General features: G+C 40.4%; 1 protein-coding gene across 1 annotated transcript in view; it reads left to right on the top strand.

Annotated features, from left to right (window-relative positions):
- Positions 1–23,469, top strand: part of MALRD1 (MAM and LDL receptor class A domain containing 1) — a 455,974-nt gene that overhangs the window by 44,477 nt on the left and 388,028 nt on the right. The window contains exons 7-9 of the mRNA XM_025210089.1: positions 5,094–5,251; positions 13,953–14,045; positions 15,912–16,119. Of these exons, the coding sequence (XP_025065874.1) occupies positions 5,094–5,251; positions 13,953–14,045; positions 15,912–16,119 (459 nt within the window). The remainder of the gene's footprint in view (positions 1–5,093; positions 5,252–13,952; positions 14,046–15,911; positions 16,120–23,469) is intronic.

Here is a 23,469-nt window from a genome sequence, read left to right as displayed (position 1 = left end):
TCATAGTCATCTTTTTCAGAACCCTTAGACATAATCTGTGGACTCCCAGAGGTATGCAGACCACAGGTTGAAAACCACTGCTCTAGTCCCCCTCATTCCTGACCTGCTACCCTGCACCCCCAGGCCCCATCCTCACAGTGTGTGGGGCAGCGGGGGGCAGGAGGGGGCCCAAGCAGTTCCTTGCAGGCTGGAACTCTGCAGCCCAGCCTGCAAGAGAAAAACCACTGTCCCAAGTTTTTCTTCCTTGAAGGAGAATCCATTTTAAAGTTTGTTTGCAACCCTTTCATATATTCTTGTGACCCACTTTTGGGTCACAACCCATGGGTTTAGAAACATTGGTATAGACATGCCCCTGCTGTCTTTTGATATATAGAGGATAAGTAGGTTTACAATAGAGATAAAAATGAATGTGATAAGCTGCTCTAAGATTCTGAGAAACTTTCAACAAGTTGGCCTCCGTTTAAGCAAGACACATATTTGGAATGGAGCAGGTAAAAAATATGAGACCTATAATTAATAAACAGCAAGTTCAATGAAATTCAAATTGGAGGCAGTTACTTACTTTTCCCCAACCTTAGATCATTCCAGCTGTAAGAAGATTTCTGGATATGGCACTATTTTGAGAAATCGTTGTCAATATTAGCTTATCAAAAACCCTTAAGATATCTCTTAAATATACACAATATGTGGATCTGGGCCACATTTAATAAAATAAAACAACCTAACTGTTCTATCTGCTGAAACAAAACACTTCTAGAAGCCCCAAAGGAATGTAGCAACAGTATTTTTAGGTGGAAAAATGAAGTCCAGCTGTCAACTGGGTTTTTTAATAATTTTTTTTTTTGGTTTGGATTTTAAATAGAAATAGATCACTTACTGGCAATATCACATTCAAAACCGCTGCTTGACATTCTGCCTCAGAATCAAGGACTTTAATTATGACTAATGAAATTTTAGATCAAGTGATCATAGAAGGAGACCATTATCCAGAGTCCTGATTAAGCAGCCATTGAGTAGAAGACTAGAGAAAAGACTTAAGAGTCTACATTGACCTTCTCCTAGTGGCAATTTCAGCATCTGCTAATTGACTTCAGCAAATTAGAAATTGGAATATTTTGATTTCTATTTATAAAATAGAAGAGGGTGAGACTTGTTTGAAATGTATTCAATGATACTAATGTAGGTGGTGTTAAAGGAGTCAACTTTCAGCAGGCCTACTGCCATGCTAAAATGACCTTCATATTGCCTTATTATGTCAAGATGAATTTTTAGCCCTCTGGTGCCAGACAGAAGTTCTCCAAAATCTATGAGGACACTAATGTATAAAATAGTGCAGATCATAAACAGAACAATCTCTATGGTGGCCCAGTCAAAGTAGGCCAATTCTTATCTTAGCAGAAAACTATGAGGAATGTGACAAGGGAAAAAAAAGACTTGCTTGAACCATTAATCTCTACAATGCTATCTGACAGATCTTGGCAGCAAATAGCAATCATTTTGTTTTTCTGGAAAGGACACACATTTGTTATTGTAGTTGATTACTTTTCTGGATATATTGACTTGGCTATACTTCCATAGGCCTCACTAGCATATGTCATCCGAAAACTAAAGTCAACATGGGCATGGCATGTAGCTCTTGAAGTCCTCATTTACCATGATTAGTTTTAGTCTGCATTTGAAACATATTTACCGTTTTTAATAGAATTTTTTTCAACATTGTATTAATAGTCCACTTAACTCCCAGAGCAATTGGGAGGTTGACAAAGCAGTGCAAACTTATTTCTGTAAAAATCATCAGACCCATGTATAACACGAGTGTATTTGTCAATACTGCCTGGATCTATAACATCTCCAACAAAACTTATGACTGGAATAAGGTTAAGGACTCCTTTACCTGTGGCACCACTGAAACTTAAACCTAAGTGGATCTTCCTGAAAACATTTTTTGAAAACATTCATCTGCAGTAGAACGGCAGTGTGAAGCACAAAACAGAATCATTACATAAATTAAGAACAGTATGCATAATTTGGCTCAAAAGCTTTGAGCTTAGCAGAAACTTCCAGATTCTACCCGGTGGAGACTTCAAAACAGTTCATCTTCAGTATTTTCAAATTTAACAAAAAGATCCACCATTCAGAAATGCCTCGACCCTCTCTTCCCCCCTTATCTTCCCACTTCAGAGAACTCCATGTGAAAACTCCATAAAAGTGAGACTGGTCTGGAAGTCAAGCAAGACTTATTCTAAGACAATATATTTAAAACTTCATGAAGAGTTATTTAAGCAGACTGATATGGAGACATGGTCATGTAGGCTTAAGGATTTTACATTTATTTCAATTAGTTTATATTTTATATAGAAACTATGCCCTCTAACCTGGTTCATTTTAATAATCCACAATTGTATTTTAAAGATGTGAATACACAGCATTTACCAATTTTAAGTTTTTGTCTTTTATTTTAATGGAAGAAATGTATGGTGGTAGTAGAGTAGTTGGTCCTCCACATTTACCAGATATGATCGTGATGGTTTGTAAGAGGGGAGAGAATAAATGGAAAAACTTCTAGGAGGGAAGATTTCCAGCTGCTTACTCCAAAGTTTTGCTCTTTTTATATCCTCACGCATTCCTATTACGATGAATAATTTTAACGAACTATTAATTCAATAAATTCATGATGTATCTTATTGGTTAACACATTTACTTCCAGCTGCCATTCCCTGAGGGATAATTATTCTCTTGAGCCTAAAAAAAATTGTGTGTGTTTTTAAGAACTTATTTTTTACAATAATTTTCTGTGAATGCTTGTTTATTTTCCTGAAATGCATGAGCACTTTTGTCCAGTTTGTTTGCTTTCAGCACCATCATATCAAACTAAAATAAATAAAGACTGCAGTATTTGCATTAGACTGTAGGAGAATGATTTTTCTTAATCAACAGGCAAAAAAAAAAAAAAATCAAGTTTATTTAAAGAGAGTTTGGTACAACAACAAATAGGTAGAGCCCTTTTCTCCCAGCACCACCTGGGGTGACAAGGAACAATGGTAATAAGCTGATGGAGAATAGGTTTAGGTTAGAGATCAGAAGGCAGTATTTTACACAGTTAGGGTGGCCAAAATCTGGAACCAACTTCCCAGGGAAGTGGTCCTCGCCCCTACCTTGGGCAAAGTCAAGAGGAGGTTGGATGATCCCCTGTCTGGGGTTTTGTGACCCCAGCATTCATTCCTGCCTGTGGCAGGGGGTCAGGCTAGATGATCTGTTCAGGTCCCTCCTGACCCTCGCTATTATGATACTAATAATGTGCTGGTTTTCATGTGTTTAAATTAAACACTAACAGTCCGTAAGAGTCACTTTTATGTTAAATGACAAAAAAATACTGCATATACAATGAATGGTTTTCAGAAAAGAGGAAGTTAAAATCAACGAGGCATTAGAAGTTTAATGCTATTTTTCTAGCAATACTGTTGTGATGTTACCAGCTTATAGGGGTTCTAGCTTTGGTTTAGGAATAGGTGCAAGAAACTCTACCAGAAATTAACAGACTTTAAAATATGCATGCTTTGTTATTCTATTAAAGTGGCATCCTGGAATATTTATATAATATTTCCTTGTTTTATCAAGGTTAGATCCCACAGTGTGAACAGAGATGGCAAGCATTGTATTACAGTATGGAAGCCTGAATACAATGCGTAATAAAACAGTAACAAGAAGAGAGGCCTTTTCACAAAATCTACAGCTACCCAGTTCCAGGAAATGCTTCTTTACCTTTCTTTTCTTTTGCAGTTTGCAACAATGTTCCAAAAACAAGGTCTAAATTTGAAAGCAAAATATTTACAGAAGGTGAAAGGAGAGACATTAAACTTGAAAACAAACAAGGATGCCATTAAATATCTTAAGTAGCAGCTTAAGAAAATAGTAAAATATCATATAACTCATGAGAAGAAAAAAAAAGCTATATTAGATGAAGAATGATATGTTTAGTGTTTTTATTTCTGATAGATAAAAGAAACCATTGAGTATATAAGATATTCTTTTAGTCCTCTGTAGAAATGCTTTTATGAGGTCAGTAGGTCAAGAAGAGCCCAAATTACATTCCTGTTTTAGATGGAAAGGCAATGTGCTGCAGACACCTTAGCTCAGAGCTTTAGACCTTGTGTAGAGCTATAGAGCTCTTGTATCTCCTGGTGTTTTCAGTAGGAAGGCAGACCTCTCTCTTTCTCTCTCCCTCATTCTCTCTCCAGAAGAAAGCAAAAAGATTAGTTATGGAATGACTGAAAATTTTAGACAGTTAACCAAATGTGGAACAATTCACAATTTGAGACTTTTATCTTCAGTCTATTATTAGAGATTTTAATCAGCAAATCATAGAAAATTAGGTTGGATGGGACCTCAAGGGGTCATTCAGTCCTCCTTCTTCAGCAGTCTCTTGCAGTTGTGAACAATTGTCTTCCAGGATTGTCTTATCTGTATTTCTGAAGATGGCTGATGAGGCCTATCTGGGATCAACAGACTCTGCTACAGCTTGGACATGTGTTTCTGTGAGGGGTGGGTGGCACTGGATTGTTGATTTGGTTTGTGATACGCTGTTTCTGCCACTCCCACTTTTCCATCCCCTGTTGTTGTCATGAGGTTTCAGAGTACTGACATCCCTGTAGCAGACTCTTCTTCCATTTGGGGTGGTCATCTAGTCCAACCCTCTGCTCAGAACAGGACTGCTCAGAACACATCCTCCAAGGATGGAGATTCCATAATCTCTCTGGGTAATCTGTCCCAATGCTTTACTACCTTCCTAGTGAGAGAGTTTTTGCTAATATCTAATCTAAACTGCTCTTGCTGCAACTTGAATAATAACATCAGCTCATGCAAATGTTTGCTTGTTAAAGTCATTGTATGGCCCAAACAATAATAACTTTTTAAATGAGAAAATGTCAGATATCTCACAATTTGAATCATTGTATCACTTTAGAACAAGGCAATCCGCTCCTATTGAAATAGTTTGTTTTCTTTTTAATTATAGGAATACTGTAATCCTTATTTTTAAAGACTATGGGGAAGATGTTTTGTGAAATAGTTCACTGTTTTCTTTTCTTTTTCAGGCCATTACATGTGGGTAGGAGCTAATGATAACACATTATACAAAATAGTTTATTTTAACAGCTCCATGTGTCATTGCTTTGGCAAGAATTGCTATCTTCAGTTTTATTACTCCATGGCAGACAGCAGCATTCTCAAAGTAGTACTGTATATTAATAAGGTAAGGATAAACTTACATTAATTTTCAGACAGTAAGGAAATGAAAGTTCAGCTGTTGCCAGTCAAAAAGGAAGGAAGCCTGTTTAGTAGCACTTGCTACTCTGCTTTGTTGGGGACTGACTCTAGGATAGGGGTGGGCAATTATTTTGGCTGGAGGGCTGCTTAATAAGTTTTGGTGAACTGTCAAGGGCCACAAGGGTAGCCCTATCCCTTGACATTTGCTCTTCCCCCTGGTCACCATCTTGGGATCAGAAGTCCCACCCTGAACCCCTGACCTTTGGCACCGGAAGTCCCTCCCCTTACCCTCTTGCATCTGTCCCCCTTGGAAGTACTCCTTTTGGGAGGGGAGGGTGGGTATCATCTTGGAACCAGAAAGCAATCATATCATAGACTAGAAGTCAAACACCTACTATAACATATTTAAATTTTATTACAAAAATATTTTGTCATGATATGTATTTGTATATAGAGATGATTGCATAACTAAACATGTCTTACTTTTGTATATTGTGTGTGCGGGTGCATGGGGTGTGGTTGGGGGTGCATGGATGTGTACAGTGGGGTGTGTGTGTGTGTGTGTAGAGAGGCCTTGTGAGGGGGTGTAGCTGCGTGTATGGGGGGCAATAGGGTATGTTGGAGGGACATATATGGGGAGGTTGTGGAGGCAGGGTGCGTGTGTGTGGCATTTGTGGGATGTGAGGGAGGGTGGAGGGTGAGGGGACCCTTCATACACTCCCCCTCCCCCCCATGGTGCATAGCATCCATTGTCAGCAGCAGCAGAAGGCAGTGGGCACTTGGGGCTAAAACAATCTTTTAAACTACCGATACGCGTCCGTGCCTAATTCCAGAGCGAAGGCCTTCCTTCTCCGCCCCCGCGTGCCCGGGCTGCTGGCCACAGCCCGCGTGCAGCGCGAAAAAGGGCTCGAGGCGCTCCCGGCCCGCACAGTTGTATTTTAAAGAAGCCTTACTGAGGACCCAAAACAAACAATCCCAATGCACAGGAAGACTAGCAAGTGTGGCAGAAGGCCAGCTTGGCTTAGCAGGGAACTCTTCAGTGAGCTAAAACACAAAAAGGAAGCTTACAAGAAGTGGAAACGTCCCTGCACTGGGGTTTCCTCTTGCTACAGGAAACTCCCGTGCAATGCTCTGCAACTTAACGTGGATAATTCTGATGCCGAAGCACACACACACAATCATGCCTTTTGGGTCATGACAACAACCAACTCTTCTTTCTCCGTCAGCCTGGGCTCCCAAGGGTTCCTGCCTATCAGTTCCTTGATAGAGTCAAAGTCTGTTTTTCTGAAGTGCAGTGAAGGTTCTTACTCTGCTGCTCTCCTTCCTTTTGTTCCTCAGAAGCCTGCACTCAGTCATCTCATGGTCATGAGAACTGGGGCCTGTGATTTGGAAACTTCTGCTAGCTGTTTGAAGAAAGCCTTATCCACCTTATCCTCCTGGTCTGGTGGTCTATAGCAGACACCCACTATGATATCACCCTTGTTTCTCTCCCCTCTGACCCTAACCCAGAGACTTCCAATAGGTCTGTCTCCATACTGGAGCTCTGAGCAATCATGGAGCTCTTTTACATAAAATGCAACTCCTGTTTTCCTCTTCTCCCTTGCCTGTCCTTTGTGAGCAGTTTATACCCATCGATGACAGTGCTCCAGTCATGTAAGCTATTCTGCTAAGTCTCTGTTATTCCAACTGCATCATAGTTCTATGACTGTGCAAGGACTTCCAGTTCTTCCTGCTTATTTCCCAAGCTCCATGCATTCATGCACAGACACATGAGGTAACTACCTTTAATTTGCTATGCTTAGACATCAAATACTTTAGGGCTAGGGACAGAAGTTACACACAAATTGGTTTAAGTGATCAGAAACTGGTTTAAACCTGTAACAGAATAGAAGTTCAATGCAAATAAACCAGTTTCAAAATGGCTGAAACTGGTTTAAGATAAACCTGGTTGAATGTACTATCAGACTTAACTGACTTGGGTCAAACCAGTTTAGGACACTTCTGTCCCAGACATCTTCCTGGTTCAAGTTAAATCACAGTCCCCCAGCATGCTTTGCAGCCCGGGGCTAGGCTGTGCTCTCTGCTCCAGAGAGCAGGGCTGGCCCCACCCTTCTGTTCCCTAGCTGGGGCAGTGAGGGCTGGCTGACAAGGGGGGTGGGGGAAAAAGCCCGGCTGGGGATGCAGCCCAGTCTGCAGGGGCAGGATGCAGTCCAGTCTGCAGGGTGGGAGGGGGACTGCTCCACCCTCCAGGAAAACCCCATCTGGAGTCTGGGGGCAGGAAGGGGAGTTAAATGCCCTTTCCCCTCCTCAAACTTACTGCTGGCTGCAACTGTGGACTACAAATCCCAGAGGCACCTGAAAGCAGGAAGAGAAAGTGATGAACAACCCTGCAGAGTCCTGCTATTGCCATTCTAGACTGCAAATTCCAGAGACCTGGGGGGCAGCTCAAGGAGAAAGTGAACACAGAGCCATGCTTTAGCTCCCCCTGGCTTTTGGCCTGAGCCGCTGCAGGTATATGGTTGCATTTCCTGAATCAAATGTAAATGTCCGTTCACTTCTGTTTTTATTTAATGTGTGCATTTTAGATTAACATGCAAAAACTGAATTGATTCAGCCTCAGGCTCTTTGATTTTCTGTACCTAGCCCACAGGGACAGTATTGTTTAGTGGTTTTGGAATTGATAGCACAAACTGCTGGATATTAATCCTAGCTCCACCTCTAATCAGTTGTGGAGTCTTGGGTATATGCCCATCTGTCAAATAGGAATTACAATAATTATCGTTTTCAGTGTTGAATCCTGGAACTCTAGGCATTTGGTGTTCCTGACCAGAACTTGGAGAAACCTCTTTCTGGTAACACTAGATGCCAGATGCTGTGGTTCCCTGTTCCCATTTGTGTTCATTTTGATAACACTGTCTGTGAAAAACTCAACAGGAGATCTTGACGTCAGTGAAATCTACTCATGTGCTTAAAATTATGCATGTTTCAGTGTTCTACTGGATTGAAGGTTGGTTATTTCAAGCAGTTTAATATGCCTTCTTTTCTTTCCAGTTAAAGGGGTAGGGGGATGTGGATAGCAGGAGGAAACACTGAATTCTCAGAACATAGGGAAATTAATCTAATTAATTGATATAAGTTAATTGATATGCATCAAAGTAACTTTCTTGATACTTCCCATATCAATTTGTCATGCTCTTTTTACACAATGTATCTTATCCTATTGACGTTGTAATTACTGCACTCTTCTTACAGTCAAAATGTAATTTCTGTATATGAGTTTAGTTGGAGATGCCAAGAGCAATAATCACAGTGCAAAACTTTGCATAAAGACCCCTTCAAATATATCAGCTTCAGTTTGGAAGCTCCCTGCCTCACATTTAATATTTGTTTTTAATCTAAAGCTGGTAGAGAAGGCTTTCCAGCTCTTGTACCTCTTGCTATTCAGCCATTAAGCTTAAAATGGAAAAAGTGTGTATCTTCAAAGTTGGCCATAAATTGAGCTGCAGGTCCATTAGAAAATGTTAAAAGCTCTAGGTGCAGAAAGTAATAGAGCTGCTGAACTATGGAGCAACATTCGAAATGACCTGCTAAATTATATTTTTCTTCAGAAGTGATGGGGAAAGTGTTACCCAGTTTTTAGTAACAGCGTAAGAGGAGAAATGAGGCTTGCGGACTTGATATGTTTGAAATGGAAAGTGGAACCTGTGGTCTCTGAATCATTTTCAATATGGCCCAGAGGCTGAAAATAGATCTCATCTGATGACTCTTGTTTGATGTGAAATTTCAGGCAAGTTCCTGTAGGAATAACAAGGGGGCCTGGATAACTTTTCAGGCCAAAATGAAGATACCTAGTGATTCTAGGCTAAAGAGTGGTCAGTTGTGATTGATTCTGGTGACTCTAGGCAGCTATATTCCATCGAATCACTTTTAGGTGCCTAAAAGCCTATTGGGATCTGGCCCAACTGCTTTACTTTTACTGATCACACAAAAACCAACCAGGTCAGGAAAAGAACCTAGAAATCTTCCCCCCAACACCATAAGTTCTCATTGTAGGAATTTTATCCCCAGAAATAAAAGATGAAGTCTTTGCCCTATGAAAATTAGGAGAATTGAGTGGAAATTGAAGATGCTGCATATGTATTTAGTATGCAGCACATAAACTGGGTCCCACGAATGCCTGTTTGCACTTTAAAGTGTGGTGCCCATATTAAACATAGTACTACCACTGAAGTCTTGCCATCACAAGTATAGTAGAATAATTATGTCTCATGTCTTGCATGATCCTCTTCTGGATTTCACTTAGAGTGACATTTGGGTTTTTTTGCAATGACAGCATCATATTTTTGCCTCTACAATAGCTTGCAGCCCACTCTGACCCCTATATTTTTTCCTTTAGGACTGCAGCTTAGTCAGTTATGCCTAAGTTTATATTTGTGCACTTGATTTTTGCTTCCTATGTGTAGTACTTTATTGAATTTTATTGTATGGATTTCAAACCATTTCTACAATCTTTTAAGATGATTTTGAATTCTAATCCTGCCCTCTGAAGTGCATGCATTCCTTCCCAGCTTGGTGTCATCCACATTTTTTATAAGTATATCTCTCTTCCATCAGCCAAGTTGTTTATGAAAATATTGAATTGTATCAGACCAGGGACAGTCCTTTGTGAAATCCCTCTTAATACAACCAATTTGACAGAAAATATTGATAACTACCATTTCAGTATAGTTTTCTTTCAGTTGTATATCCATGTTATAGTAATTTAATCTAGGCTATTTTTCTTCAGTTTGGTTATGACAATGTCATGTGAAACGTTGTCAGAAACCTTATGGAAGTTGAGATTAGTCAAATTTACTGCTTCCCCCATTCACTAAGCCGGTACCCTAATGAAGAAATTAATTAGAAATTATTTGTTACTAAAAAACCCATATTGGCTGTTTGTTGTCACCTTATTGTAATGTAGGTGTTTACAAATGTGTTGTTTAAGAGGTAGCTCCAGTATCTTCCTTAATTTAGAATGTATGCTGATCAGTCTATAATTCCCAGGTCTCCGCCTTCTCTTCCTCCTTTTTCTTTGTTAAAGTAGATGTAATGTCTGCCCTTCTCTGAGCCTAGTTCTCTAGGATCTCCCCTGTCCTCCTTTTAGTTCTTGAAAATAATCCCCAGTGGTTCAGAGATGGTTTGGGCTAGTTTTAGGTACTCCAGAAAAGATTGTATCAAACCTGGCTGATTTGAATCTATCAACACATCTAAATATCCATTGGCAACCTATTTGGAACCTAGACACTCCACAGGCCAGAAGTATTCAACACCACTTCTGCATCTGTCTCGTGTGACTGCCTTAATGTGGTGCTGCAGGGGAGCTAATCGGCTTTCTTGAGAAAAAAGATAAATAGCCCAGGAGCAAGTCAGCATGAACACAGATATACTGCTTCTAAATCAGGAGGTGGGCCAGGAATATTACCTAAACCAGAAATGGTGCAATCATGGTCTCCAGTACCAAGCAGCATCGTGCTTCATCTGCTGATACAGCAGAAAGCTTCTTTTTACTCTGGGGAAGTGTGTTGAAGTCAGCCAATTGAAGCCCAGTTTTCCAAATCGGTGACAAAAGTTCTGTTTTAGGGACTCTAGATACCAGCATAGTTGGTCACTATCTCTTACCTGTTATTTCCTTTTTCCCCTTTGTGTTCCCATCCCTCCTTCTGATAATATTGTATTGACTCTGTGCATAATTAATCTTTTTTGTGAATTCTGAAGCAAAAAACCCATGCATTTCAGGCTTTTCTGGATCACCTGTTATTTGTTCACCTTACCCATTACTTTACTTCTTCTTTCTCTTGTATCTCATTTTGATTTTTAATAAGGTCTAACAAACAGTCAGTGAGAAGACAGTAGAAGATATCTTCTAAATTTATATGTAGAGTCCTCTTTGTATTCACAGACATTAAATGTTCAGTAAAATTAGCATTCCCCTGCAGGAGCAGGGCAAGGTGATCTATTAGTTATTATGGGGAAAAACAACCATTTGTTGCAAATTATTCACTGAGATGAAAGAAGCAGAAAAAAATGGTAATTGCAGTCAGACAGTAGTATTTCTGAATGCACCTGTAAAGAAGTGTCAGAAATAAGAAATGTTTTTTAGTTTTATAAATTAAGTTGGAAAGAAATAGTTTAAGTTATGGTTTATGTCTTCCAACTGCTGGAATGTCTCAAAAGCATTGGAAGAAAAGAAAAATGGGCATCCTACTAGTTTGGGTCACTTTCATTTATAGAAATTACTCCTGGAAGGAAGTGCAGCACAATACGGGTAATATAAGTAGTGCCCCCATGTACCTCTCTGCTACATTTTTCTATGGATAAGACTAGTACAGCACTATGAAGGTTAAGCAACAGCAATTTCAGCCACCATCCAATCCTACATTGCTATGATAAATCCAGAGCAAGGAGTTGCTGGAAAAAGGACACACGGGACATTCTTAGGGGAGACTGGGGAGAGGAGCAAAAGAAAAAGAATGTGTTACAGGAAGAAGGATTAAGCCAGGCAAAAATAGTACAGGTTCCCAATCAGCTGCAGATAAATGAATTCTAGTCTTGAAAGATATAGAAGTATTGGACCATTAGAAGGAATATTATAAAAGCTAATGGTAAGATCTGTTGTATGGACCAGTCTTTAATTATAACTAAATTGATATATTCAAGGTATTTGTAATAAAAGCAGAAGCTGTGATAGTGCTGCATGCTGGCAAACGTACAGAACAATATAGTGTCTTCCAGTGTATCTTGTTTAATTAATATAAACTGGGAAGAAGGAGGATCATAGGAGATTGCTGCCTAAAGAAGTCTGTGAGATGACAAAAGGATTTTATTGCCAGATGAGTCCAATCAAGCAAACTGAACTTCTGAGTAACACAAAATTTACAGAAAACATTAGATACAATTACCCTAATTTTTCAGAAAGCCAAATGCTTGTCACTGCAGTAATTGAAATTACAGCCTGTTGTTGCCTGCTGTGCTGTATGGGTCACAGTACATATTCATCATTTGCATCATGTAGCTGGCTATTGTGGCCAAATACCATTTTTGTGTACATTTTGAAGCATGCATTATTTTGCAGAATGATACTACAGTAGCTGTGCATGTGCAAGACTGGCCATTTCCAAATGATGGGAAACATTTTTTCAAACCTACTAAGATGTGAACAAGAAGAGAAGTACATACATTTTATGCCAGTGTTGCAACTCACTACTTGCTATTATTTCTAAGATTATGTATATTGTATATTAGATATGAACCACCAAATACAAGACCTCACTTCCCACAGAATTCAGAAGTGAGGTTTTGGCTTCATTCCATCTTGAGTTTTCCAGACTGATGTTTTGCCTCAGAGTTTAATGAAGAATGCACTGTATTTAGCTTTTCAATGTTGTGATAAAATACATTTGGCTCAAGGGGTTAAATAATAATTCACTGGTTTCCAGCTGGCATGCGAATCCAAGGGTATAAAAAAACTAACCCAAACACTTGAGAAAATAGGGACTGCCATACTGGATCAGACTTTATGGACATCTAATCCAAAAAAATCCCCTTCTCTTGTTTTATAATATTTGGAGAAGTTACTAGCTGACCTTCTGTGCATACCATTCATTTCACATACTTCTAGCATAGCCTCTTTTATTCATCTCATCTCTAAGGTAAACAGATTAATTCTTTTCATATGAGAGCTTTCTCATGTCTCAAATATTCTGTATATCCTCCTTTAAACCTCCAACAACTCTGCAATATCCTTTCTGGTGATGGAATAACCAATACCATACTCAGGATTCCAGATGAGGATCTATAAGGAGGTAAAACATGTTATTCATGTATTTTCCATTCTGTTACTTCTGCTCAACCCTCAGACTGATTTTTTTTTTCCCTTTATTTTGGCAAATTTCACTTCGTGCTTTTCTTTTGTTTAACTGGACTCTTTAGTTTTCAGTTATGCTTGCAATTAGCAGCAGACTGATCCTGAGACTGTTTTCAGGATAGCTTGCATAATGTCTAAGCACAATGAAGATTTCAGTTGTCATTCTCAGCAAAGTGGGAATGGAAACTGGTCACTTGAGCACATTGCCGAGGTGTGGCAGGGGAGAGCTCTCTCTGTTACCTTCCCAAATCTTAGTTGTCCTCTGTATAGAAAGGGACCTCAGTTTTCAGTACAGTCTTTCGATAATCTTTCATTTTGCTAGTTGTTAAATGCCCTAATGCAGAGGGACCCAGTCCTGCTGTCGCTACTGTTGATGGGATTTTTTTGTCCTTGATTTCAATTAGAGCAGAATCAGGCCCATAATACTTTTTAGAAACATCTCACTATGTTCTGGGAAATTCCAGCAGAAACAAAGGTAATTTGCATACATACCAATTCATTTTACTGCTACCAAGTTACCTCTTGGTAATTAGGTAATTAACCAGTTTAATCACAGTAAATATATATCTTACCTTCCCCTTCCCTGTCTCCCCTGGAGTCCACACTGTAAAAGTAATGTAAAGATTGCAATGAATAGGTGCAGTTATATTTCGTCACATAAAGGAATAAGGAGGAGGGGGTGTCCAGGTCATGGCAGAAAGAGTTTAAAGACAAAATTAACTCAGATAATTTATAGAGAGTTCAACAATTGCTTTGTAACATTTTATTCTACATCTGACAGGAGGAACAAGTGCTGTGGGAGACTCATACATCAACTAACAAGGAATGGGTCAGAGCTGATGTGCAGGTACCAGCAGATCTGAAAAAGATAAAGGTATGCATGAAAAAGGCATGAGCGGGTTGTTTGAAAATATGTAACCTTAATGATTTTTATAAGGCTTTGTAGGAAATGTAGGTACTTACTGAAGCCATGTTTATTATGAATGACTCTCTGCTTTTTGATTGATTGTTGCAGTTGAGGCACTTAAGGATAGTTCCTCAAAAACAGTCTAGCTATTCATACCTTGCAGCCTCCAGCTTTATTTACCAGAAAAGCTGTATCCCCATACATTAGTCACCTTGGACATGGCTCTCCTCTCACATATTGCATAGCGAATTTTAACATAAGGGAAACTTGGTGGAATGATATGAATGATGCATGTGACTTTAGTGGAATGATATGTATTGGCATCAGTGACAGGAGATAGTGTTTTTGAGTCTTTTGCTACAAAGAAGAATTTTTCAGTCATTAGTTTTTAAATGAATTATTTCATCTCTCGATGAAATTTGATGTACAAATATTTGTTTTCTGGTAATTTTGTACATAAGGTATGTGTGTGCTTTGTCAATTAAAAAAAACAAACAACACAACCAAAGCTGAGGCGAAAGACAGACTTGGACCAATGTAGAATTTGAAAGTTCTTTTGCTGAATTAAAATGAATAAATTTCAGTGATTAATTACATGGATATATCACATGAATTGTATGGAAATAAACATCTGTAACATAGCAAAGCTAGTATAAAGATGAATGAAGATCGTGATGTGAGACTTATTCTCTATAGCATTTGCTCGCCTTCTCCCCCTCTCTCGCCTTTCCCTCGGACAAAAAAACAAACAAACAAAACCAAACAAACAAAAACCCTGCAAATGTTGAGCTTTCCTCAAAAGTTTGGAAATCTCAGAATTCCTTGTGTAACCATAATTTGGTTAGTTTTTGCTCATGGGGTGATTCATCTTTTAATTGATTACACGTTATTTCAGCATAGGCCTCTACCACTTCAACTAATGCAGTAGCAGGTTTCATTTTGCATGTCCACCTCTTGCTAATAGAAGAGGAGGACATATTTCGTAGCTATTTATTAAATAGTAAAGGAAAGCTGAGATTCATTCCTTAGCCCAGTTTCATGTTCTCAGGGGTTAGGGACAGAAATTACACATAAACCAGTAAAAAGGATTGGAACCTGGTTCTGATCTAATATATATGACTTTAATGGACTGATATATGTGACTGTGTTCTAGAATCCAGCACCAGGGTGGCCTATAGGGCCACACAAGTTTTGTTTAAGTCCTGGGATAGAACATGCTCTGCCCTTTCAACAAGCAGGTGGTGTGAGGGGATGAATCATGCAGCACTGACAGACTCTTCAGGGAACAGAGATGCCAAAATCTGACATGCCTCTCTGTACAGTGAGCCGGGAGGTTTTTGTTTGTTTTTGGTTTTGTTTTGATTTGTTTTCTTAGGGGTGGGGATGGGATTTGGGTTGGGGTTTTTTAAGTTTATAACTTTGGCAGATTAGGCCAAAATTTCACCGGGAAAGGAAAATGCACATCCCCTTTACCTGCATGACCCCCAAACTAAATTTTAAATCCTTTCTCAAAATCAGGGTGGCACTGTAGCTTCAAAGTAAAGTAAATATATTTTGTGCACAGGCAAAACCCCATATTTTTTCTTACCTTCATTCGTGGAAACAGATGAAACATATTGGCTGAAACGTTCAAATCAGTCAGCCTAAGCCCAGGATTTTCCAGACAAAACAGTTTCTTTAGCAAAGTTTTAAGCAGACGAAATTAGGATCTTATAATAGAAACCTACCTAGTTACTTGTGAAATAGCTTTTTAATATTTTATGAAAAAAACCCACATTTTTCTTTTTCAGTTAGTTGGTTTATGCTAATATTTTACAATAACAATTCTCACAGCTTGCATTTGAAGGAACTATCCATAGCAGGACAGGTTTTATCTGTCTGGATAATCTCCAGTTCTCAGACTCTGCAAGGCCACAATCACCAGGGCTCTGCTCTTCAGGGAAGTTCATCTGTGCCAATGGCCAATGTCTTGCCAGTGAAGCAGCCTGTGATTATCATTTGGACTGCTCTGATGGAAGTGATGAAGATCCAACAGTTTGTTGTAAGTGAACTGAATTGATTTACTAAAATATACTGTCCAGAGAACTGGTTTAAAGAACATTTGGTAATAAGAAATTTGTTGATAATAATAGTCCCATTATTTATATGGTATCTTTTATCAGAAAGACTTAGTCTAGAGCAGGGATGCTCATCCCACAGCCTGCAGGCCAGATCTGATCCCTGGAGCTGTGTCATCTCCCTGTGGGTTCCTCATGGATCTTGTGGGGAGCCCCATGAGCCATGGCTCTGCTCACTAGATTGCACATGCAGGGCAGCATGGGGCCTGATCTGGAGCCCAATCCCAACTGGGTGGAGACAGCACAGAGCACTGGAGCCCTATTCCAGTGCACGAGGACAGTGCAGGACTTGATTTGGCCTGCAGACCAGCCCCACACCATTCATCTGGCCTGCAAGGCCAAAAGTGTGTACACCACTGGTTTAAAGAATTTTGCAAAAAAATAACACAATGTTTATAACACATTACATCATAATGTACTCTTTTTCCCCACTCCATTTTTCTTGTGTTTTATCCCGTCCCTATGGCAGGAGTCAGATCCGGATAATAAATCCTAAAAAGTCTGACAGTCCACAGAGATTTGTATGATATTTTTTCTTCCAGATAAATCCTTTCACTTCTCTCTGTCTCTCTCTCTTTTTCCTGCTTTTCTTAACTTTTGGAGGATTTGAAAATGTAGTCTAGATTTTGCTTTTTAAAAATTTTCTCCTATTTGGTTTGTGTGTGAAAGAATTAGAGAATATTAGGTATGTATAATATGTATGTGGTGATATAATATTTTCATCATGTAACTTTGCTTATGAGCTGCCTTTGATTAGAACTGTTTTAGTTCATGAGCAGTAACTTGGCCATAACCTATTTACTCAAAGTTTACTCAGTTTAGTGGCCACACATTCACCAAGCAAACCACAGAGGGAAATAATTACATTTAATGGAAAATGTTCATAATATTTATGAGCTACCGTTTATTTAAAACTGCATGCAGAAATAATTTTATTGGAAGCTATGGCTTCAAATGAAGATTATATAGAATATTTGAGTATGTGTGCATTTGTATGTGGCAACTATGTTTTTGAGCTTCCAAATCCCTGAATTTATACATGCATATGACATTTTTGCATGAAAGATGCATGCTGATAGTTGTATATAAAATGCTGTGTAAAAGAGCAAATAACAAAGAGGAGCCTACTAAAGTTAGGCTGGAGTGAGGCCACTCTCAGACTGTAGTCACTAATGTGCTGTTTTAAAATTCTTCGGAACTATGTTAGGAATTATTCGTGATGCCAAGTTTTAGACTATTCTCTCTACCTATCTTGCAATCTGTGTTTATCTTTTTGATCAGGTAAAAAGCTGCATAGACAGAGAAAAATGTACATTATCTCTAAACTAATGCTTTAGAACTGGAGTTAATGCCTCGTCTTCAATATGTCCCTGTTTCCGACCTTTCATTTGTATGTCACTATTTCAGCACTTGATCTCACACCACCGAACCCTACATTAGAGAATATTGGTGATGTTTAGTGTCTTCGAATCCAGTATGAATAATTTGAGGCAAACATGTCTGTGAGAGTGGATAAATATAATTGCTCTGCTCACTAAGAGTATTTATATGTAACCTGGGTGCACCCAAGTATGTGCTACCCACTGCAAATAGAAGGGATGGATGGCCAGGCAGGAGCACTGTGAGAAGGATATGCAATACCGGCTTGTTCCCTCTGTTCTGTATAGAGTCAGTCCAGGACAAAAATAATTGAACTGTATACAGGTTTGTTAATATACATATACATACACACACACACACATATATATGTCTCCATCCCTCAATATAATACACACACCCACAAAACCTAAAAAGTGATATTAATAAATATATACAATCTATACACTTTACATATAAGGCTATATTCTATAATTGGTGAGTAGGAAATTATACCACCACCAATGGCTTTAAACCCAGCACAGATAAGTAACTGATCTAAAACAGGTAAGCGCAGGTAAGTCCAAATAACCAACAAGTAAATATAGGTGAACAGCAAATAAATATTGGCAAACCATGGTGGGGTGGTAATCAACAAGGGGTTCGACAAGACATGTAAATATATATACAATATACAACAGTTAAACAACAACTCACATTAAAAATAACAAAATATAAGGTGCTATCTACAAAATATGAGGCGCCTGCACACCCTTTAGTGTATCAGTGTCACTGTGAGTACTGGAGACTCCCCTTTGATGCTAGGAGCCTAGGCACTGCTCCAAAAAAAAGGGAGAAGGAAGGGGCCCCAGACCCTCTCAGCCCCTTGTGGGCTTGCCAGGGATGCTTTCCCCACAGAGCCCGTCCAGGGGCTTCCTTACCTGTGGGAACCCTTTCCCCGAAAGCTCACAGCTCCAATGAGTGATGTCCTTGTCACCCCAGCCAAGGTTTCTTTCAGCTGACACGCATGCAGGCCTCTGGCTCCTGTAGAGCCTTTGATCCCCTTGCTGCCCTGTGCCCCACTTTGGGCACCAAGGGCTCTGCCTGCTGCTCATGGTTGGGGCTCAGGCTGCCTGCTGTGGTTTCAAGGCCCAGGTCCCTGCCTGGGACCAGCTGCATGCGAGTCCTGGCCATGTGACAGGAAATGGTGGACCTGAGCTACCTTGAGCGGCTCCCAGGGTCAGGGTCTCGCTGGCCTGTGCTGCACCATGCTGCCAGCTCTAGGTTCCTGGCCTCATGCTGGGGGTTGCAGACCCAAGCTGCCTCGTGCAGCTGCCAGAGTCTGAGCTCCATGCACCGCCATGTGCACTGAGTGGCTGGAGATGCAAGCTGCCTCGCACAGCTCCCAGGGTCTCACCCCATGCATCATACTACACACCAACTGGGGCTGAAGGCGTCCACCACTCATCTCTGGCAAGAGGCATCTTCAGGGGCTCTTCATGGCAACAGCATCTACCCACATGCAGGGGGGCTGGACCCAGTGATCTCGTGAGGTCCTTTCCAGCCCCTGACATCTATGACTCTATGGATGAGGTTAGTCTGGTGTATAGAACTTCTATACCAGCTCTCCTATTGAATCAAGTTAGGTCACTTGACCTAAGCAAGCATCAGCATCCCAGGTGTCTTTATAAACTTTTGCTAGCTCCCACCTCTCAGGGAGGTCCTACCCACAGGCTGTCACAGGCCCGAGCCAACACAAAATCTCTCCTCAGTCCTATCCACTGCCTCCAGTCAGCTGTCAGCAGCAATCTGGTGGGGGTTTTGCCACATGGACCCAGCCTGGGCTGTCACAGACCTGAACCAAGACAGAATCTCTCCCCAGCTCTACCTCCTGCTTCCAGCCAGCTCTCAGGCACAGCCAGGTGGGGTAAAAGTCAGGAATGCTGGTGTCTGTCTCCCTGCATGAATCCTGTTCATGATCTTGATCCTGCTGCTCTGTCATGCAGGGACATAGATGCAGGGACACAGATGCCAGCATTCCCCCCTGCCCCTCGCCTGGCTGGAGGCCGTGTGGAAGGAGTGCTTCCTTGTGACTGGCAGCCAGTAGCCCACCCTTTCAGCTGCACTCAGGAACTTCTGGCAGACTGGGGAACAGGCGAGGCATGCTAGGAGGCATGCAGGAGCACCTCCAACCTGCTGGCCTCAGCTAGTGTAGGCAGTCTGTGCCCACCCCCACCAAAGGGTGAATGTGTCTTCTGTTCATTCACAAACTAACCTAGTCCACTTAGAGAAACCAGCCTGAGTTAGTTTAAATCTGCCTCGGGATTTCTGAATGTCTGTACCTAGTGTCAGAGTCTCAGGAAGTATGCAAACTAGAGAAGGCTGTGGGGGATTCCCTGAACCCAGAGTTTCTTCCCACTATGCTGTCACTCACCCCAAAGAGAGTTAGCCTGGAATATCATCTGCCCAAAAGTTACTCCTTTCACAGGCAACCAGTAAGGAGACAGACACCAAAATTATTTATTTTAAAAGCAGAACAAGCATAAGAAGCCAGTAACCATATCATAGAATCATAGAACGTTAGGGTTGGAAGGGACCTCAGGAGGTCATCCAGTCCAACCCCCTGCTCAAAGCAGGACCATCCCCAAGTAGATCATCCCAGCCAAGGCTTTGTCTTGTCAGGTCTTAAAACATTCTTAGGATGCAGATTCCACAACCTCTCTGGGTAACATATTCCAGTGTTTTACTACCATCCTAGTGAGAGAGTTTTTCCTGATATCTAACCGAAACTTCCCTTGCAGTGACTTGAATCCATTGCTCCTTGTTCTGTCATCTGCCACCACTGGGAACAGTCTAGCTCCATCCTCTTTTGGAACCACCCTTCAGGTAGTTGAAGACTGCTTTTAAATCCCTTCTTAGTCTTCTCTTCTCTGGACTAAATAATCCCTGTTCCTTCTGCCTCACCTCATAAGTCAAGAAATAACTGTGCTGGGTAGAAGGAAAAAATGAAAGGGAACAGATCTTTTAAATAAAAAATAATTATTTTCAAAGCTAGGTCATTTGAAGTATCTATATAATCTTGGATTCCTCATAGATCCCCTTCCAGTAAATGTAACTGAATTCCATCTTTAGGGCTCTCCATTTGACTGGTCTTCCTCTGCTTTGGAAATTAATCTTTCTGACATCTTCCATGATTGTGAAGACAAGAAGGCTAATGCACAAGCTATTCTTTTATCCACCCAAAACCTTCACTGTCAACTCAGCACATATTCAATGTAGTTGTAAAAATGCTCTCAACAATATTTTGAATGTATTACATTTGTTTCCATTAAATTTTACTTGAGAGAGTGATGCATATTTTAGCATCTATTCTTGTACATATTTCAGCATCTATTCTAGTACACATTTATCCTCAGTAGTTTCTTTTTAATGGAGGGCTGTCATGGCACTGTACTGGCAATCCTCCCTGCGGAATAAATATAGAGGCAAGCAGCTGTTACCTTGTGTTATGCAGGATATTTCCTGTCCTTTCAGGATTTTTTTTTTGTAGCAATTGCTTCATAATAACAAAATGGAATAATGTTTCTCTTTCTTTATGCTAACTTGACCAGAATTAATACTATAAGGGTGTGTCTATACATGCATTTTACTGCACAGTAGACTAACTTACTGCTCAGTAAATTGGCACACTTACACATGTGCAGCTATTAGGTCAGCGTATATTAATTCACTGCACCGCTAGATAGTCCCATCAGATACAAGTACTTTCCAACAATTCAGTAAATTACTGCATTTAAACACACATGTAGAAAGTAACAGAGCTGTTTGGGGCATGAAGATGCTTCAGTGTGGGGCTAGCTGCAGGCAGTCCCTGTGCTGAAGCACCCTCATGTACCAGCCAGCCACTCTACAGCATGTGGAGCCCCAGGGATGAGGGGATCCATGTGCTGTGGAGCAGCTGGCTGAGGCATGAGCAGCCCTCATGCTGAAGCACCCTCTTGCCCCAACCAGCCTCTTCACTGCACTTGGAGCCCAGTCAGAGCAGCCCTGAGCCGGCACACTTATCCCCTGGATCCTCTGCCAGCCCAGGCTGATCCCACCAAGCTCCATGTGCTATACATGATCCTAATTGATCTCGACTTTTTTGCTCCTGGGTACACGTTCAAATGGAGCATCCGGGAGCAAAACATTCCAGAACAATAATCTCCGGAGTTTATTCATGTGCATTAATTGCATGTGTAGATGTGATCCAAAATACAATTTATTACCAAAAAAAATATATAAATATTTCGTTATAATTATATAGAACTTACACTTACGAGAAACTGCATTTAACATATCTAAAAATGAATTTCTTCTAAGCCTGGGGTTCTCAATCCTCCAGTGCCGGGCCACAGCACAGTCAGCTGCCGGACTGGAAGTGGCCACGGACTGGCAAACCATGGGCCCCAGAGCCAGATGGAGAGGCCACGGCTCCTTCCGCAGGGTCCACAGCAGTGTAGATTTTGCCCCCCCGCCGTGTCGCCCAGGGTGTGGGGGTATCCTTACTTGTGTTCTAGCCAGAAATTCTGGCCGTGGTCGGCTGTGACTGCTAGGCTGCAGTTTTCCGGGACATGGTCACTTCTGGGCCGTGGCAAAAAACTGTTGGGGACCCATGTTCTAAGCGATTCTCAGAGATTAAGGGCCTGATCTTGAAATCATTACTAAGGTAGTTGTTCGCAGGATCAAGTTTTACATTTTTTTAAATTTCCTGCTTGCAAAGTTGCTTTTAAGAACATTCCTAAATTCCACAGTTCACAATGGACACCATTAACCCAAGGTATCCCTGTAAATCTGTTCTTAAATAGAAAATATTTGTGTAGTGTTTAGAAGATTAACATAAAGGATAGGCAAATTTCTGATGATATCTTTTTTTTCATCACTTAATATCAAATTTTGTGCTAAAAGCAGTTGCAGACTAATGAAAACCAATTTTCTTGTATTGAGTTTGGGTACCATTTTAATTTAGACTGTAGTGATGTTGTTTGTTGCAAACAATATAATTAAATCAGTCAGAATTCCTACTCTTTTGCACAAAGGTTGTGTAGTATCCATTGTCTTCACCAACTATAGTGGGATATTACTTCCATGCTGTAATGCCTGCACTTATCCACCAGTCAGATCTGAAGTATTGTGGCTTTGTACATTTTGGGGTATGACTTTCTGTATCTGTGTTTTAAAGCTAGCAGTGTTATCTATTGCTTGGAAAGTCTCATAAGAAACCTTTTAAAGTCACCCATTTTATGGATAATCTTAACTCTTCTTAGTTTACCTATTCAATTTCTAGTAATACCTTAGATATTTTTAGGCTCAGGAAAGGTATAAATTATTTATGAATAGTAAATGTCCTGAAAAAGGAAGTAATTTAGATAATTTAAAAAATATGCACAGCTTGTTGTTGTATGATGTCAAGTTGTATTTGCAAATCCTTGAAAAATTTTATGCATTTACATTAATTTGCAAGCTAGCATCTGTACCTCAAGTCTTACTTAGAAGAATAAATAGCAGTCAAGATTATTTTTATGGATTGGTTCATTGCTGATGAATACAATATAGTACAAAGTATGTCTCAATAATTCAGTTCAGTCAGTGTGGGGTTTGTTTGCTTTAAAAAGGAAGCAGCAAGGTGGTTAGCTGTCTTAGTCTGAAGTCAGACAGAAGGTGGGACAGGGTGGCACCTGAGACTAATTGGTTCAGAGAGGCATGAGCTTTCATAGGCAACAGCCTACTTCATCAGATGTTAATTTAGGACTGTAATTCTAGTGCATCGAATCAGACTACATTAAATGAGTCTGCTGGAGCGTGCTAACTAGCTCCTGTGTGGGGGTTTGTGTGGCTGTGTGGGGGTTTGTGGTGGGGTATAGCTGTCTGTGGGGGGG

The sequence above is a fragment of the Alligator sinensis genome, unplaced genomic scaffold (assembly GCF_000455745.1).
Source record: "Alligator sinensis unplaced genomic scaffold, ASM45574v1 scaffold234_1, whole genome shotgun sequence".
NCBI classification, from domain to species: Eukaryota; Metazoa; Chordata; order Crocodylia; family Alligatoridae; genus Alligator; species Alligator sinensis.
Note: the sequence above shows the minus strand (reverse complement) of the source record. Positions and strands in the feature narration are given on the sequence as shown.